Raw genomic sequence first — 18,640 nt, forward strand, 5'->3', positions numbered from 1 at the left:
TTCATCTTTCAACCTTTAGCTTTCTTCTTTTTCTCTAGAAGCATTTTGGAATAAAGCTCTTTCAAATTTAAGAAAACAGATTTATGAGATTACGTTATATCATCTTACTGATTCTTCAGTGGCTGTCTATACTTCTTCCTAAACACGCCCCTGGATAAAATATGTTTAGAAGCATGTACAATGAGATAAAGTATGTATTTCAGTATCTGTTTTTCAATTCAGTACATATTTAACTACTTTTTGTACTGAAGTTTTTTAAAAATTGCAGATTAGCACAGAAGTGGATTATGAGATTATGAAGAAACACATGGAGACTTGACACAAGCTGATCTATCCAACTCTTGCCCTGTACTAGCATCTTCTAGCATTTCACTTTAATTATTTGCGATTTATGGCATTTTAAAGGTTTTTCCTTTTTCCTATATTGCAGCTTTCACGCTTGCTTTGCCATTACTAGTCTCACAAAATGTTCCTTAGCACTTTATTAGCACGTTGAACCCCCAACTTCTTGGCTCAAACATTCACAACACCACATTTTAAGAAGCCGGTGACCCACAGTCTGCAAGATCACAACTAATATAACCACGTGCAAAAAATCCTTGCATTTGTCAGCATATCTAAAAACCTTCTCCCATGACTGGGGTGGGGGTGGGGATGTCCCTCTTTCCTGTATTTCTTTATTGCAGTTCATAGCAGCCTGAAGTTCATCGTGCTGCACCTTATTCACAAAATTGTATCTGGTCACCGATCTTACAGGTGCGGACGAAGGATGCAGTGGATGCTTGCGGCCACTGGAGGGCAATCTCGTGTTTGCTAAGCTGACCATCACGTGGTCCTTGGCTTAAATGAAACTATTCTCTCTGTTCAGGGCCAATTCTGATTTATGTGTGCCTCTGGAAGCTGTCAAAAACAAGGCTTGCGGCAGGAGCGTCACAGGCAGGCAGCAACAGCTGTTGTGTGGTCTGTACCAACTTGGTGGAGAGACTCCACACCAGAGTTGCGTATCGCTTGGGTCAGTAGTAAGCTACATAGAGGTGCCCTTGAAATAATGGGGAAATGGAGGTCGTACGATATACAAATCCCAGGTACATATGTCATGTCCTTTGGAACGTACAATGCCTCTGCTCATATTTAAAGCACAATATAGCTCAGTCCAGCTAGGAAAACATACACCCATAGCCAGGGCCAGCCCAAGACATTTTGGCACCACAAAATGAACTACAAAATTGCTCCCCGCCTGGGAAGATGGAAGAAACGAGGAGAGGGGGAATCGAATCAACCTTTACCTGATGGGTGAAATGGGAATCAAAGGCCATGGCAGGAGGAAGGGAAGAGGCCTGTTCTGAATCACACTGGTCAGGTGCAGACCCCAGGAGACCCCCCCCCAGGGCAGCCCCCACAATTTACCCGCTAGGGTGGGAGGAGACTAGCTGCCCTTCCTATTTGCTGACAGGCCACTGTAGGGACAGCATGGTGGGCTGCCGAGGAGGAGGCAGACCCTGCCCCGTTGCATGCCGCCACCCGAGGCAGTTGTCTCATGGGCAGGCCAGCCCTACCCTTAGCAGAGCTAGTCCAGACACCTGTTGCTTCCAGCTAAGCCCTGAGAGCACCTCCTCTCTTCATCAAGTACTCTTATTTCTGGGAGAAATATAATGTTCTTCCCCATTTACCCACTGCAGACATTCCACCATTGCACATGCAAATAAATAAATAAATGGAAGGTCCTTTTTAATGTAACATCTGCCCTGGCTTTTACTTACCAGTACCAGTCTGAGTGGTTTGAATTGGATGTGCATCTAAACGACATCACAGTCAATCACATTGCTTTGGATTGGATGCACAATCTAATGCGCGTTTAATGTGCACATCCCTATCTATATTCTTGTACACCTATTAAATCACGCTAACTAAATTATGCCTAATTAAAGCTGGGCCAGGGCAATGATATAATGAAATTCAGATTATTGCCTACGTAGGGTGGTGAGATAAAAAAAGAGGTAGGGAGTCCTGCAACTTTAGTACTTGTGAAGAAGCTAAGCTGCATCTGTATGCCAAGCTATACCCAATGAAATTCCCTCTTGTTCTCAACTATTAAAGTTGCAGGAGCCCCATAAGCTTTTTCCAACTGGTCACCCCTGTAGCCTTCATCAGACATTTCTTCATGTAGAACAGGTGAGGATCTGCTTAGGTGAGCTGTAGTATGAAAGTTATACAAACTTTTTAATTCAGAAGAATTTAACACTTCCTTGGGACCATTTATCGTGCTGCCATATTTTCTTCTTCTTGGATATTTCTGCCACTGTCATTTCTGCAGCAGTTATTGATCCTCTCAATTTGTGCCCCACACATTTCTTCCAAAAATTTGAGATTATAAATGAAGATGTATCTGTGGATATATTTATATTAAAAAAATGTATAGTCTTACCTCAAAATCCATATGCTTTGGAATTTCTGAAGTCCCATCAGTTTCTTTTTGAGCAGTCTTTCATAAGCTGTCGACAGCCAAAATATTACCACTGTATGTTCTCTAGCGAATGCTGCCTGACACAATTGCAAGTTATCAATTAAATAGTATCAGAATTTTTAAAATTCCATTACATATCAGTCAACTAACACATATTAAATATTACTGCATTCCAGCCAAAATATGATAGAACAATCATTTTCAAGTTATTCCCAACATCACTACGAGCACTCATGACTACTGATTTTTATTTGCAATGGATAACCCCACTGAGGAATGTTGCTTCTTCAGCAAAGATACCTTTCTCTTTAGAACTGATAGGCACATTTGGAATTTTGAGGAAGTTTTGTGGGCGCCATCACAAAATGGCTGCTGTGAGGGGAGACACCCATTCACAAAATGGCTGCCTTTGTGGCTGCGACCAGTCACAAAACACCCATTGCGCAGGAGGCAAATTGGTCAGTCTGAGGCACAAATAACTAGGCCCAATAAACCAAGTACAAGTCAGAGGTGAGGTCTGAGCCCCAAAACACACTGAGAGTTTTCTACACTCAACAGAACACCAATTTCACAGAAGTCAAAACATAAGTTTCTCAGAAAGCAATTTTCTCTCTCTCTGAGTGCTAGCCAACTCACCCCCCAATTTTCCTTGCTTCTCCTCTCAATTGGTATGGGGAGCTGGGGGGGGGCACATGCTGGCCCCCATTCCCAACATCCCATGTCCATGTCCATTTAACCCCTGTGTTGGATGGGAACGTGTCTGAAACCAGATTATAAGTGTTGACACCTGTTCTACGCATTAACACAGTCCTGGATCGAGAAGAGGCTTTGTGTTATACCTCCTTGATCACTGCAGGAAGGTCAGAATTGGAGATGCCAAAGAGAGGGACAAATTGCTTCAACAAAGTTATAAGAGTGCCTGAATACGGCTTAAGTTAGCTCCATGTTGAATATTTTCTATTCTGTGACATATGCAATGATCCCAAGTCAACAAAAAATTTAAAAAACACCATTTTCTTTCACCAAAGTGTTAGGTGGGGCCCAAAGCTCTGGAAAATCTCCTTTAAAAACCTTAGCTAATTTCTTTTTCTTTTTCTATATATATAAACAAACCTGATATTTTCAGAGCAACAAAAATAAAAGCTTTTATTTGTTCATTTGAATATAAAACAGGCGTTATCACAGATGTACAAAGCGTACTGGTGGTTTAACATACAAGAAGGTTGCTGTTTTGTTTGCACATAAAAATTTTCGTTTGAAACTGTGATTGGCTGAGTTACATGAATTTCTCTAACCAGTCACCACACTCTATGAAATAACGCTGCTAACATTCAACTGATAAAAGGGATAGTCTTCCCTTGGGTAAAGTGTCAAGCAGGATTAAATATATATAATAAACAAGCACCATGAGGAATCTGCTCCTGTTTGATTAGTTTTCGTGTTTAAATGTTCATTGTGGACCCTCTTTCTTTCTTTCTTTTTTATTTTAGTGTGCATGTGCATCAGGTTGATTACATGGTTTTTGTCTGACTTCAAAAGCACAAGGTCACAAGACAAACATTTTATACATTCTCATGAATGGTTTATCTACAGTACAGTTTCTAATACAGAACAATCCTTCTTTATTGCTGAATCTGATGGTACGTGTGTTTCTTTCCCCTTATCTTGCACGACAAAACTAGGAATTCAGTTCATCGTCATTTACTGTCCTAAGTTTGAGAATTTAGACAACCACAGATGGCAGGTTGCAGAAGAGATCAGTTATTAACTGTGTCGTACGACTGCACTGCAGTCCTTTGTCCCCTTCCCCAGGAGTGGAAAGTTGACTTGGTGAAGGTTAAAAGTGATGCTTTAATAAAATGACAGCTAAATTTGTGTTTTGCAGCACTGAGATCAGCAATAGCAAGGACATCATCACAAGTTAGTTCATACACTGTAATTATGCTCATAATCAGTCAACGGCTTGTCTGAACCTTACAGCAACTTGACATTTCAAACAGAAAAAAATATATATTATTTTAGGGGACAGAAAAACCCCACACTTTGACAGAATGCTTCAGGGTTGGTCTTCGGAGCATGGGTAGAAATATTCACAGGGCAAAGAAAATCTGAAAAAAGGGGGCAACTGAAAATTAACACACACCCAAAAAAAAAAAGTTTTGCCATGGTGAGATGCTCTGTATTCTGCATGCAGACTAAAAACCATCCCTCATCTTTAAGGACCCTCCCACCCCTGCAAAAATAAAAATGGAGGAAAAAATGAATTTTGGGGTCTTCAGAACCAAATGAAATCTGCAAAGGTAGACAAAAATAATAATAATTCCCTTGTACATGTTATATAAAGGTCTTGTAGCTTCAGTCCTGCCTCTGTCTTAGTCATGCATATTCTGTCAGCAAGTTAACATTATTTCAAACCATTTAAAAAGCATTCTTGGACTGCTGCTGTTTAATGTTCACCCCTCAAAAATCAGACACAGGTCAGCCAGGTTACACTGGAAGAAACCGAAATATGCACTTCAAAACAAACAAACAAACAAATGGGGGGAGGAAAACAATTAAATAATTAAGAGATCGACAATTCCATTTATCCGAAGACAGTGAAATTAGAAAGAAAATAAAAGGCAGCTGTGATCCATGCGTTCCTGTTCTTCCCCAATTGGCAGATTCCCTTTGGAACTGAGAGATGGGATTACTTGCAACACCAGTATCAGTTCCTCAGTTTGGCATAAGGACATGTTAGCAGATGCACCAGGCAGTGCCAAAAAGTTTAGAGCGGCTTTTAAGCTACTCTCCAATAACAAACGCGTTATTAAGAGAAAGACTATCGAAAAACAACAGCTTTCTACAAAGTGTGAAGTGGATGGATCGCCACCGTCCCCTCGCCCAGCCTAGACAGAGGGCAGAAGGAAGGCAAACAGATGAACAAAAGCATAATTCTTGTGCAAAACGACCACCAAAAACAAAACAAAAACAACAAGAAAATCGTCCTTACCAAAAAAAATAATTAAAAAAAAATTAACAAAACCCCCACAAACTTAAAAAAAGGACAATGACCAATATTGTGCAACAATGTTATGCAGCTAAGAAAAACAGTGATATTCTTCAAACCTGCCTTTTCTAACGTCTAAGAAGTGTATGGACATACGTGCCTGCACAAATATTTGTCACCTCCGCGGCAAATAAGAGAATCCTTCGTAGTGCACTGTTGAAGAGTCTTTGGCCGCCAGCAAATCCTACCGCATTGCATGCACAGAGAGCAGGAGGCGGAATGGCTCTCGTGGGAATCCATTCTTGGTCTCCACCACCGTGCCGGCTGGACTCTTCCAAGGCTTCCTAGGCTGAAGCCGAGGCTCTTCCCCACTTCCTGCCTCTCCAGCACTGCTGCTCCTCCTCCTCTTCTCCAGGCTCCTAGAGCACACAGGGGGCTGGAGAAGAGCCACGGACTACGGAAGGGTGAGCGGCAGAGTGCTGGAGGCAAATTAGGGGCCAAGGGCAGCAGAGTTGCAATTCAGCGGCCTTGCAGAGAAGCAGGCTTGGAAGAGACGGCAAGGTGCAGGAATTTATTCCAGCACGGCTATGGGAGCCACTCTATGCCCTGACCTCTGTGCAGGCGCGGCAGAGGATTGCGACCTTCAACGTTTAACTCGCTGCCTTTAAAGGTAGCAAAATGGTTTCGCTTGCTGGTATCTGAGAGATTCTTTTAGACAGGGATACTTAGCAATCCAGGACCGGTTTTTCCTCGAAGTTTGTGAATAATGTTAGATTATCTACAGTGGGAAAAGAGACACCATGCAAGTGATGAGTACTGCATCCTTTTAAAACTTTAAAATCTTTTTTTTTGTCATTAGTGAATTTATATTTCATATATATATATTTGATGTGATACTATCCACTCAAGATAATACAACCCCTTTGTTTTTTATATTAGCAAACATTACAAGAGCTTAATATTCTTGAATGTTTCTCTTTTATACTTCTAAAGAGATCAAAATAAATTAAAGGTTTTGTACATAATTACAGAAGTAGTTAACTTATTTTATCTTTTTAGTTTAGTACAAAGATATCTGCAAGCTCATTGCCGAAATACACCTTATTTATAAATTTCTGTTCATTCTAACACTAATAATCAAAGGCTCTTTTTGCCTTTGCCTTTTTCAGCATTTCCAGAAGAGAAAGCTGTTAAAACTCTTAATTTGAGAAGGTGCTGTTTTGGGTATTTTCCTCGTACCACAATGTAGTTTCCTAAGACAATGGGATAGAAAATGGCTTAAAATTAGTAATGGATTCATATTGGAAAAGATTTTTATGGACATTTAAAAACAAGCAAACCAAAACAATTCAGTCATAATATGAGCTGTTTAAAAATATCCACTTGAAGGGCAGATTTAAAAAAAAGAGAGAAAAATTAGCTACTTCAGTATAACATAAAATACAAAGCCATATTACTCAGAAAGCAGTATCATCCCAATAAGCAAAAAATAATCTTTTTTAAAAAGTCTAATAATGGGCTTTCCAACAAACTGAAGGCAGTACCCCAAAGTCCTTCTGTGCTAAAATGTAGTGGTAAAAGAAACACGTTTCACATTTTATGTCCTGCCAATAACGAGCGCGTCAAAAAGTCCTAATAGAAACAGTTCCGTTCTGAAGAGTGGCGTCGTTTTCTTGTCAGCACATCGTTTAGTGGACGTCCAAAAAAATTTGTTTATACATCTAGAGTACAGTCCATGGAAGCCTTAATAGATACCAGACTACATGTTGTAGGCCACATAGATGGGATCTAGTTGGTCCGCCAAAAATCCGTCTCGTAGGTGCATACGCTGTTTCTCTCCACGGGAGTTGATAGGAATTACACCAACGTCCACCACAACCACCACCCCTACAATCAGGTAATGCTCCTCCAGGACCACATTGGTGACCAAAGGGACCAGGTCTAAGGCTTCTTGCTCGGATCCATCCAGCTCAACAACAACGACCAACAAGTTTGTCCAGGTAAACACCGCACTGAAATGCAAGTAGGAAAATCACATCACCTTATATCACTCAGTGGTTCCACTGTCAAGGCACAACAATTCCTTTAATCCTTGGACCGCCAATGTGGTTGGGTGCAAGGGTGCCCTTGGGGGGCTTTTGAGGGCAAAGCACTTGAGCCCCCTTTTATCATGAGGTGGTGAGGGTGGTTATTTCCCCCCTACGCTTGAAAAATACAGACCAGGAGGAGGAGGTTGGGGGAGCAATGTTCCTTAGCTTTGGCCTCTTTCAGCAATTTGTGCTTTCCAAGGCTCAGATTGGTAATTTGACTATTTAAACAGAAAGTGGACCACGAGGGCAGGATCAGGGCCTTAGATTGGGGGCAGCCAACATGGTACTCTCCAAACATTATTAGACTCTAACTCCCACCAGCCCCAGATAGCATGGGCAATGGTGAAGGATGATGGGACTTGCAGTCCAACAACATCTGGAGGGCAGCCCATTGGCTACTCCTGCCTTAGAGGAACTTTTGTGGCGGGCAAATGGTCCTGTGGAAGGGAGCTAGCAAACGAGTTATTCGCTGTGCCTTGGACATTAAAGCTGAAATGTATACAAAAGAAGCACAGCGACCATTCAGAAAGCAGAGCTGGTGATAAAACAGGCAACACCAGGCAGCATGGACATACTACCACCAACACTGCTTTGAAACAGTCATTTTGTGTTTATTTTATGTACATTTGATGCAATTATTCTCACAGTCAGAATTTCTGGCATTTCATTTACCTCTGACCCCACTGCTTACGTTTGTTTCTCTATAACTATGTGTGTATATATACTTGACATCTGAGGAAAACACTTCAAGTATGTGATGACGTGGACTCCAGCCCACAAAAGCTGAGGCCATAATAAACCTGATTAATTGCCCCAAACCCTTTTTGGGGTTTTTTGCAATAGCAAAGCCAGAATGTATTATGTTTGCCATTTTGTTCCTGATCTTAAGAGCCCCGGTATACATATTTTAAGCTTTTCCTCTTACGAAGCACAGCCCCCAAACTATATTAAGATTCTTCTCACAAGTCCTAAACACGCAGATCAGGGATTTCCCTCTTCTTCCTGCTACCGAACATGCCAGGTCCGGCCCTACCATTGGACAAAACGACAACGTACTTACCATTCTGTAATGCTCTTGTGTGCTCTAATTACAGACGTCTCGATATCTATGGGGTGATACCTCATTCCTCGCAGTTCCATGGCTTCATCTAGCGCACCTACCACATAAAGTGCATCATGTCGCTCTGGTTCAAGAGAGAAAGAGGAAGAAATCATTTATATGAAGCGTTAAATCACCTGTGCGAGGCAAAGACAGCCGCATCAACACCACCTGGAAGATTTAGCTTTGTTTTTAAAGTCCATTGGTTTAATGGAGTTTCTTTCAGCTCAAGGGTTTCATTCCCAATTGGGCAACTTTCCAGGGGCTGGATGACAGCGGTAGGTGTGGACCGAGGAAAACGTGGGTGAAGCAACATATACAACTCTCTCCCTAGTACAGTAGGCTGCAGTCAAGAGATATCCACACACACGACATGCTTCATCCTTCACCCAGGCAAGCAGCAGGTATTACTCAAGGAGACACTGCAGCTAGGGTAGGATCACAGAAGGTGGGTGCAGAACAAGGCCAGGGAGAGTTGAAGGTGGGGAGAGAGGAAAGGATGAGGTTCCACCTCCCTGGGTTTAATACATTTCCATTTGGCTTCAAGACAGCTAAGCAGAAAAACAAAGCATTGCTTTCTATCAAATTAACACATGCAGCTGCTACAGCTCAGTGGCAGAGCACATACTTTCATAGGAAGCCATTCATAAATACAACAACAATAATACTATTAATAATGATAATCATAATAAATTGCATGTGGTTCCATCTGCAGCATCTCCAGAAAGGACTGGGAACGACTTCCACCCGAAGTCCTCCAGAGCCACTGCCAACCAGTGTAGGCCAATGGCACAAAGACAGCTTCCTACGCAAACCTTCTCATTGTAGGGAACCTTCTCATTGTTAGAAAAGGGTGTGTGGAACAAGGGGACTTCCTTTTTGAAATGTTTTACGTTCTTAGCCTTCTCTACAGAGATCAAGGCAAATATCCCCCAAAGATGCAAAGGAGATGGTTGCAAAATCTCTCCTGCCGGGTTACAGGAACGGTGCTCATGTTCCCAGCTCCTGCAGTGGAGTAGCCATGGCAGGAAATGCAAATCCAGCAAGGAAATGCTCTGTTAGTCAGGGGTCTCCTGGCACCTTACCTTTCCCCCCACCCCTTCCCCACTGAAATTAAGGCTTGAAAGAACCATTGTATTGTAGACAATAGGGCAGACTGCAATGTGAGCTTGGTTGCAGTGTGAGAGAGGCGCCCCCAATAGTTCCTCCTGTTTACAAATACGCTCATGGGCCCAAATTGGTTGACAACTCCTGCTCTGAAAGCACTCGATACCATAGTAAAGGTAAAGGTACCCCTGCCCGTACGGGCCAGTCTTGCCAGACTCTAGGATTGTGCGCCCATCTCACTCAAGAGGCCGGGGGCCAGCGCTGTCCGGAGACACTTCCGGGTCACGTGGCCAGTGTGACATCGCTGCTCTGGCAAGCCAGAGCCGCACATGGAAACGCCACTCGATACCATACATATTTATAAAAGGCAGTGTGAGAACTTACCCCCATTTGCATCTGTGAGCTCTGTTCTTCTCAGAAATCCCAAGTAGCCAGTCCGTGCCCAGATAGTTTGAGTGTCTCCAAAACTAAGTCTTGAGTTAAAGTGATCTGACTGCAAGGATTCATCACCATAGATAGTGAAGTAGCCACTGGCATTGTGAGCACTATGAACCCATATCTAGGTGGAGAGGAAAAAGTTATGTTTCCACTGGTGTGCTCCCAAGCATACTCTGCCGCACGCAGACATTTTTATATTAAGCACAATAGTCACCCTTCAACTCAGCCATCAGCTTGCTGAGGAAAATCCAATCCTATGCACCAGCCTACCCACTGAAAGCCATCCCCAGAAGTAGTTCTGCCAAGGCAAGCAACGCTAACACGCAGTGGCTGAGATCAAGTCTCTGTGGCATTCCTATAACCAGTTATTAGCTTTCTGGGGTTGGGATCACATTGTCAAAATATCAGTTAATCGCCTTTATTATAATTTTCAAACTTTTCCACAGAGCAGAAAGCCAGTCAAACAGCCAACTTTTTATGTTGCACAAAATAATACAACTTACATACGAAATATGTGCACTATTGCCCTTGCTGCCCCGCACATTCCTAACTCTTGGATCTGGTATAAACCTTTCACTTGTACTCATGGTTAAAGGTATAAGCCTTCTTCTTTGTACTCGTGCCACCCAGTTATCTAAACCAGCCAACAGCAAAGATACACAGATTGCTGAAGAGCGAGTGGCCTCCATAATGCATTTGCACAGAGAATCTAAATGGCATAATAACAATAACAATAACAATAATTTATTATTTATACCCTGCCCATCTGGCTGGGTTTCCCCAGCCACTCCGGGCGGCTTCCAACAGAATATTAAAATACAGTAATGCATCAAACATTAAAAGCTTCCCTAAACAGGGCTGTCTTCAGATGTTGTCTAAAAGTCTGGTAGTTGTTGTTCTCTTTGACATCTGGTGGGAGGGTGTTCCACAGGGCGGGCGCCACTACCAAGAAGGCCCTCTGCCTGGTTCCCTGTAACCTAGTTTCTCACAGTGAGGGAACCGCCAGAAGGCCCTCGGTGCTGGACCTCAGTGTCCAGGTAGAACGATGGGGATGGAGACGCTCCTTCAGATATACTGGACCGAGGCTGTTTAAATTGTTCCACAACTAGCATTCTCAAGAGCACTACATATGCCATTGATTCAACCACGAAAACACAACTTAGGCAGAATCTATTAACTTGTGGCACTTCCCTGAAACACCCATTCACTATTGGTGACGGAAGCCAGAGTAAAAGCTGTTTCACAGATCAGGAATATGTAAGAGCTCCATCCCAAGGGCAGCTGAGATCACACAGGTGCTCCTTTTGCTAGTCTCAGCGGCCCTGATGGAGTTGCGGTGACAGTGTGGGGAGTATTAATGAGATCTGGGGACAGCACAGGAATCCACAACACCAGTGTTTAGTGGAAGAGATAATGGCTTGGATCCAAAGCGCCATGTGGAGGAGAAAATCCAATAGTTTTCCATGAACTCTTGAGCAAGTGCTGATGGAAGACATCTCACAATGAAATACCTCAATGCATCAGAATCATAGAATTGTAGAGTTGGAAGAGATCACAAGGTTCCTCAAGTCCAACCCCCTGCAAACAAGGAATCTTTCACCCAATATGGGGCTCAAACCCACAACCCTGAGATTAAGAGTCTCATGCTCTACCAACTGAGCCACTGGGGTTGCACTACAGTCCAAGAAACATGGGGAGCTATAGCTGTATTCAGACTGAGTCAGCTGAACTTTCGTTAAATTCCACTGATGGTTTCCACTGAAAATCAGTGGGACTTAAGGTGTGTTCAGCTAACTTAGTCTGCCATAAAAGGCCCTGGAAAAGCCTTTTTCTGGATGTGGGGCCCATTTTCTCACATAACACTCTTACGTTAGGTTGGAATGCTCCTTCCATGAGGTTTTCCACTAATAAAAGGATCCTAGCCAATTATATATCAATGCAATCTTTAGTTTAAAGATATGAATGAAAATTTTGCTTTGCATTACTGAGACAAAGTGTGCAAAGACTAGCTCTGCAAGTTACAGATAGGTAGCTGTGTTGGTCTGCCATAGTCAAAACAAAAAAAATTCCTTCCAGTAGCCCCTTAAAGACCAACTAAGTTAGTTCTTGGTATGAGCTTTCGTGTGCATGCACACTTCTTCAGATACACTGAAACAGAAGTTGCCAGATCCTTCTATATAGTGAGAAGGTGGGGAGGGGTATTACTCAGAAGGGTGGTGGGAAGGTGCTTTTTCCTGTAAGACCTATTGCAGTCGTTAAGAGTCGTCAACAGGCTCATCACAGCTATCTGCCAATCACCCATTCCCACCACCCTTCTGAGTAATACCCCTCCCCACCTTCTCACTATATAGAAGGATCTGGCAACTTCTGTTTCAGTGTATCTGAAGAAGTGTGCATGCACACGAAAGCTCATACCAAGAACTAACTTAGTTGGTCTTTAAGGGGCTACTGGAAGGAATTTTTTTTGTTTTAGCTCTGCAAGGTGAAAGTTTGGCCAGGTTTGTTACAAACTTCTGAGATTATGCCTGAAATATGAGTAACTTGAGGAAGAAAATATGAATGAAGAAACTAGCAGACTTTTTATTTAAAAAAAAGAACCTAGAAATGGTACTCTCAGTTCTCAGCTGTGACAAAGCACAAAGTAGTTTAAACTTCCTGGAGCTGTGTGATGCATACCTGCCAGAGCGGGCCATTTGTCACATACTTATTAAAGGCGGCTGTTAGGGAAGGAAGGTAGCTTTTAATCAACTCATGCAGTTCAGTACCAACTGAGGCACAGCTTGTGACTCACCTCTCCAAGATGAGAATCTCCCAGGGGTCCCTTTGTTTCTGGATTAGCAATAATGATGCGAACTCCAGGGAGAATCTATTGAAAGACAAAATGAGTCATATCTGGTCGTGAGCCAGATGATGTACATATTGTTTTATGAACTTTTCTTCTTGTCTCCCGAAGGCTTTCGAGAAACTCCTAGAGAAGGCTTTGCATTCTGTGTTTTGCATGTTCAAGTGAGTGAGTGACATGCGGGGGGGGGGGGGGGGAGGGGAGAGAGAACTAATCTTGTGGGTGTATGATTACGAAACGTATTTTCATCATGTGGCACAAGTGATCCATCTCCCCTTTTTCTTTACACCCAAGACAATAATTGACAACATCAGTAGTGATGCTCAGTGGTCTAGCGCATGTTTCGCAAGCCATGGTTTCCAGGTTCAATCCTGTTAACTCCAAGAAGAGCTGGGGAAGACCCTGCAGTGAAATCTTGGAGACCCACTTCAAATTGGTGCAGCCTGTTATGAGCTACCAATAATCTGACCTTGTATAAGGCAGTAAGCTTCCTGCGCTCCTATGGTGAATCCTTGTTTGCTTACAGGCCAAGCTGCAAACATGTACTATGGCCCCCAAGATCCTGCTTTGAGGATCAACAATGAAAACCCAGAGAAACATTTCACACTGATGGACAGAGCATACAGCTTGCTTACAGTCACTCGTGAACGACAAACACCAGGAATCCAGCTGCTGTTCACAAAGTCAACTGCCAGTAGTGATTTGCACAATCCACAAATGCTTTTTGTAGATGCACAGCCACTGGAAAGACCAACCAAACTTAGACCCATGTTTGCAAAGCATCATGCCACTCCAAATTTGGTGCCAATCAAGTGTTCCTAGCTTACGCTTTTCCAATGAATGTTCAGACTAAAATCCTTGTTCCTACGGGTCGCTAGGCTGATGTGGTCTATTATTTGCCAAAGGCAGATAGAGTTCTATCTATGGGGTGGGGAGATAGCACAATGCAGTAGTAGACGGCATGGTGGGGTGCCATCTGTCATGTGATCTTTGGTCGGTCATATTGCTCCTGCTTAATGGCAGGGGGAGAGGCAATGAGGGGGAAAGGCCAGTGCGGTGCAAACACATTGACGGAGACCATTTTCTGCTGGTGCCATTGCACCACACCAAATTCCCTGCTGCCTTGTCCCTTCCCCCCCCCCCTCTCTCTCTCTCTCTCAGTAAGCAGTAACAGTGAGGGCAACCAGAGGTCAGGTGAGAGGAGGCGCCCCACGGCTTGCTACTGGCACAACGTGAATTGCACAAATCCAGGCATCTGAGTGATGCCTGAAGGTGCGTGCACAGACATGGCCACAAAGGATCTCACATCTGGGCAAGTAGCTGCCACTTTTGATCTTTCTCTAGAACACTACTTTTATCGGGCTCCACACCCCAACATACACATGTACCTCAAAGTTAAAGCATTTATCAGCTTCTCTAAAATATTGAGAGTTGCAAAAATGTTTACCTTTCCCGATTCCATGAGGGGCAAGCTATGAGGGGATCCTCTTTCTACTAAACGCACTCTGAAAAGCAAAACACATAGGACAACTATGATGAGCGTACAAAAATTGCAGTACCGCACATAAATGTCAGCCGTACTATTAAGTTCTCAAACTCTTGCATTTCCCCTACTGCCAGTCTTCAGTCCTGGTGCCTGCTCTCTCAAAGCAAGGAAGCTATGCAAAGCGGAATAGAAAACGTTTGAGATTTTGCCAAGGTGGAGCATGGTAGGGGTGGGGGTGGTTCTTTCATGGGTGGATCTTAACCCCACAATAAAAAATGCCACGTGACAGAACATCACAGTGGGTAGGTCATAGTGGAAAGGAGTGCAATTGGGGAGGAAGAAGAAGGACTGGGTCTTTTCCTCACATGAGCCAGGCAAATATGGAGATGCTCATTTCCTTTGCCTGGGCAGATGGCTAGTTTATGTGGAACTGGTTGTTTACCCTTTGCAACACAATCAGAGATGGAAAGCAGGACATTTCACCTCAGTTTAAATTTACCAACTTATTATTTCACAGACAGAGAACCTATGTTTCATATACTGCAAGCCTCTTACAATCATGTCCTCTTACCCAGTCCTAGAATACGAAATTATTATTGGTTTTAAAGGATTTAAATGAATTTATGATTGCTTTTAATGGATTGTAATATGTGTGTGTGTGTGTGTGTGTGTGTGTGTGTGTGTGTGTAACATGGAAAAGTGAAAGTGTGGGAGACATTCACATTTACTTAAAAATACTTATTTATTTTATTATTTTACAGTGGTACCTCAGGTTACAAACACTTCGGGTTGCAGACTCCGCTAACCCAGAAATAGTACCTCGGGTTAAGAACTTTACCTCAAGATGAGAACAGAAATCGCACGGCCGTGGTAGTGGGAGGCCCCATTAGCTAAAGTGGTACCTCAGGTTAAGAACGGACCTCTGGAACGAATTAAGTTCTTAACCAGAGGTATCACTGTATTATTTGTATAGCTCAGCCTTCCTCCAGGTAGCTAAGGGCTGCATGAACTGCATGGGGTTATTTTCACTGTGGCTGAGGGGAGAGTCCAGCTCAGGACACCTTGGTTTAAAAGCACAACACTCTATTCACTAGGCTAGACCATACTATACTGAGCATGTCCAAAGCAGAACAGATGATTGCAAGAGGAAGGTTATAATATATTCTCCTTGGTATCTTCCACATCTTTAAAGGTGATCAAGAACATTTTACAATTTCTTCTTTTTTTAAAGAAATACAAGTGCTGCTTGGTTTTAAACAAGCACTGACGTTTCCAAAGCGACAATCATAGAGTACGGGATGAAAAGCTAAACCTTGTGATAAAATTCCTGCCCACAGAAGCAAGAGCCCATCAGAAGGTATTTTTTATTAGGTCTCTTAAACAACTCCTACTCAGGGTTTTACAAGGAAAGTTAATCATGTAGAGTACCGCATTACAGCTGTAAGAAAACCCCAGCTAAAGGTGCAGTTAGCCAAGTCACAAACCCTTTCCCTTACAACATATATTTAAATTCCACTGCGCAATTGAGGATCCATGCTGTGATTTCATGAGATTTCTCAAACCAGCATCCCCAGCAAAAGCTGTTGCAGATGTCATTCCAACGGCAGATGAAGTCCCTGGACTGAGAGAGCAATGGAAAGAACTGCTTTGCCAGCAGTTAGGAGGAGAATAGGTAGCGACAGCGGGTGCCATTGAGCTATTTGGTACATACTGGGGAGGACTGGTAGATGTGGGAAGAGGCAGGAGTTCTGACAGCAGGGAGGTTCTGGGTTATGAATTATACAAAACTGTGAAAATCCAAGATGGAGGTGTACTCACCATCTCCTGAAAACCAAAGAGTCAAACTATTTTAATATCTGTGAATAACCACTGTTTGGTTTTTTTGCAGAAGGGTTCCATTTATACCAACATAAGTACAGTGGTACCTCGGGTTACATACGCTTCAGGTTACATACGCTTCAGGTTACAGACTCTGCTAACCCAGAAATAGTACCTTGGGTTAAGAACTTTGCTTCAGGATGAGAACAGAAATCGTGCTCTGGCGGTGCAGTGGCAGTAGGAGGCCCCATTAGCTAAAGTGGTGCTTCAGGTTAAGAACAGTTTCAGGTTAAGAACGGACCTCCGGAACGAATTAAGTACTTAACCCGAGGTACCACTGTAATCCATTTTCTTGACTATGCTGTACAGAGAGGGAACTACTTGCAGCTAGTCTTTAAAACTGTGTTAGGAGTTAACTTCTGGTTCCCCTTCCTCTTCCAAACTCCCAGTGCCTGAAGAACAAGGGAATTAAAGTGAAGTTATCACATGAGTGATCATTCATTGCTGCAAGTTTTGATTCGGGGTGAGGAAGCTGGCAAGCCAACTACAATCATGTAATGCTTAATGCAATGAACATTAGAGCAGTCAATTTTCAATGCACTAGGAACTCCATTGATGGTTGCCAGATCCAGATCTCTCAGAAAGGGGTGGCAGCTCAACACCTCATAGCATAGCAACCTACAGAAGTGGATTTAACAGCGTGTGACTTGTTTGGTTGCACTGGGCGCAGAGCTTCAGAGGTGTTGCAGTGGATGCTGCAACTGTGCTGTAGAATGGAAGACAAGAGGCAGGGGGCGCGGACTTTTGGCGGCACATAGGGTGCTGCTGAAATTTGAGACCCCAAAGTCTGCAATTGCAACCCATATAGGATGTGGGGGATATCAGACTTCAGCTCAGGATACAGGACATCTTGTAGTGCTGTAAAATAGTGTTATTGCTAATTCACACATACACACACAGGAAATGAATTATGGGCCAGTTCAAACCCTTCGGAGAACTGCAAATTCTGTACTTGTGGTAGGCAGTGCACACACACACACACACACACACCCATGACATGTGAAACACAGAACATACATTCATGAGCCCAGCTCCTGTAATTCTTCTGCTTCAAAACAGCAAGAGTGGGGAGAACTACCAAAATATCAAGGTTTAACTTATGCATTCAGATAACAAGAGGGGGAAAAAACAAAGCCTGAAAATAAAGATGCATGTTTAAAATGATATAGGAGGAAAACAATTCCAGAGCTCAGGTGCAAATCACCCCAGAACTCCTCTGTACATGCCCTTGTTGTTTGCATTTCTTAACCTAAGAATTAATGCACAGGACAAAAGGCTATTTCTAAACCGTGCAGGGCAAAACTACCAAGCAGAATTCTGTAATCAAAGCTCATCAACATGGGCTCATCAACATGCCTCAATACTTGATTCATTTTAGTCTTTTTCTTATTTCCCCTGCTCCTCAAATCTCACTGTCCTATTTTCATACTGTCCTATTTTTACACACACATTTCCTTGGTTGATGTGCCATGTTCCTGAGCACTTTCTGAGGCTGTTCGAGCCTCCGCCCACATGCTTCTTATAATGCCATGGGCATGCCAAATGATACAGATGGGGAAAAGAGCAGGCAAGTCTGAAATGTGATTCATGCACCCCCTGCTGTAAAAGGTCACATGGATCATATCCGGTAATTACTGAGAGGAATAGACTCCGTAAGAGTGATTCTCCAACTCCCAAACCAATCCTGCCCACCACAGTCTCTTTGTCAATGCAAGGAGAGAGAAGCGCTGCAGATAGGTTTCTAGATTCACTCAGGTCCGAAGCAGCAACCCATTCTTCAAAGGGACCATCTTTCAAACTGACCAAAAGCTTAAAAGATCACGGACTGGGGACAGGGGAGGTCCCTTCATCTTTGTACCTCGTCTCATGCCTCATCGAAATCACAGCTTGCATTCCCATGGGTCACACTCCTTTGCCCATTAATCGGAATCATCCAGGAGCGCAGCTATTGCAATAAGGTAAATGGGAGGCTCATCCCCCATTCCCTTTCAAACACCGACATAGGGGAGAGTGGAGATTAATCCTTCCCATGGATTCTCCCTTGCAAATAAGTTCCCATTTCTTACGTTACCCCAGCCAGACACCACAGGGAGGGGTGGGAGGGAGAATGGTGTGGAGAGGACTTGCATGGGGAGGATAGTAATGCATGGAAAGGGTTAAGCACCCCACTTTTGATCCTCCCTTGCAAATCTCTCTCTCTCTCTCTCTCTCACTCACACACACACACACACACACACACACACACAC

At 43.3% G+C, this 18,640-nt stretch overlaps 1 protein-coding gene across 6 annotated transcripts in view; it reads right to left on the reverse strand.

Annotated features, from left to right (window-relative positions):
- Positions 1-3,583: 3,583 nt before the first annotated feature.
- The window catches only part of DIP2C (disco interacting protein 2 homolog C), a 292,197-nt gene continuing 277,140 nt past the window's right edge, over positions 3,584-18,640 (reverse strand). For all 6 annotated transcript variants that reach the window (XM_077936762.1, XM_077936761.1, XM_028750165.2 and 3 more), the window contains 5 exons: positions 14,477-14,534; positions 12,979-13,053; positions 10,134-10,308; positions 8,604-8,727; positions 3,584-7,465 (listed from right to left, as the gene is read on the reverse strand). In XM_077936762.1, coding sequence (XP_077792888.1) covers positions 7,213-7,465; positions 8,604-8,727; positions 10,134-10,308; positions 12,979-13,053; positions 14,477-14,534 — 685 coding nt within the window. In that variant the 3' untranslated portion in view covers positions 3,584-7,212. The remainder of the gene's footprint in view (positions 7,466-8,603; positions 8,728-10,133; positions 10,309-12,978; positions 13,054-14,476; positions 14,535-18,640) is intronic.

This window comes from Podarcis muralis, chromosome 12, assembly GCF_964188315.1.
Source record: "Podarcis muralis chromosome 12, rPodMur119.hap1.1, whole genome shotgun sequence".
Taxonomy (NCBI): Eukaryota; Metazoa; Chordata; class Lepidosauria; order Squamata; family Lacertidae; genus Podarcis; species Podarcis muralis.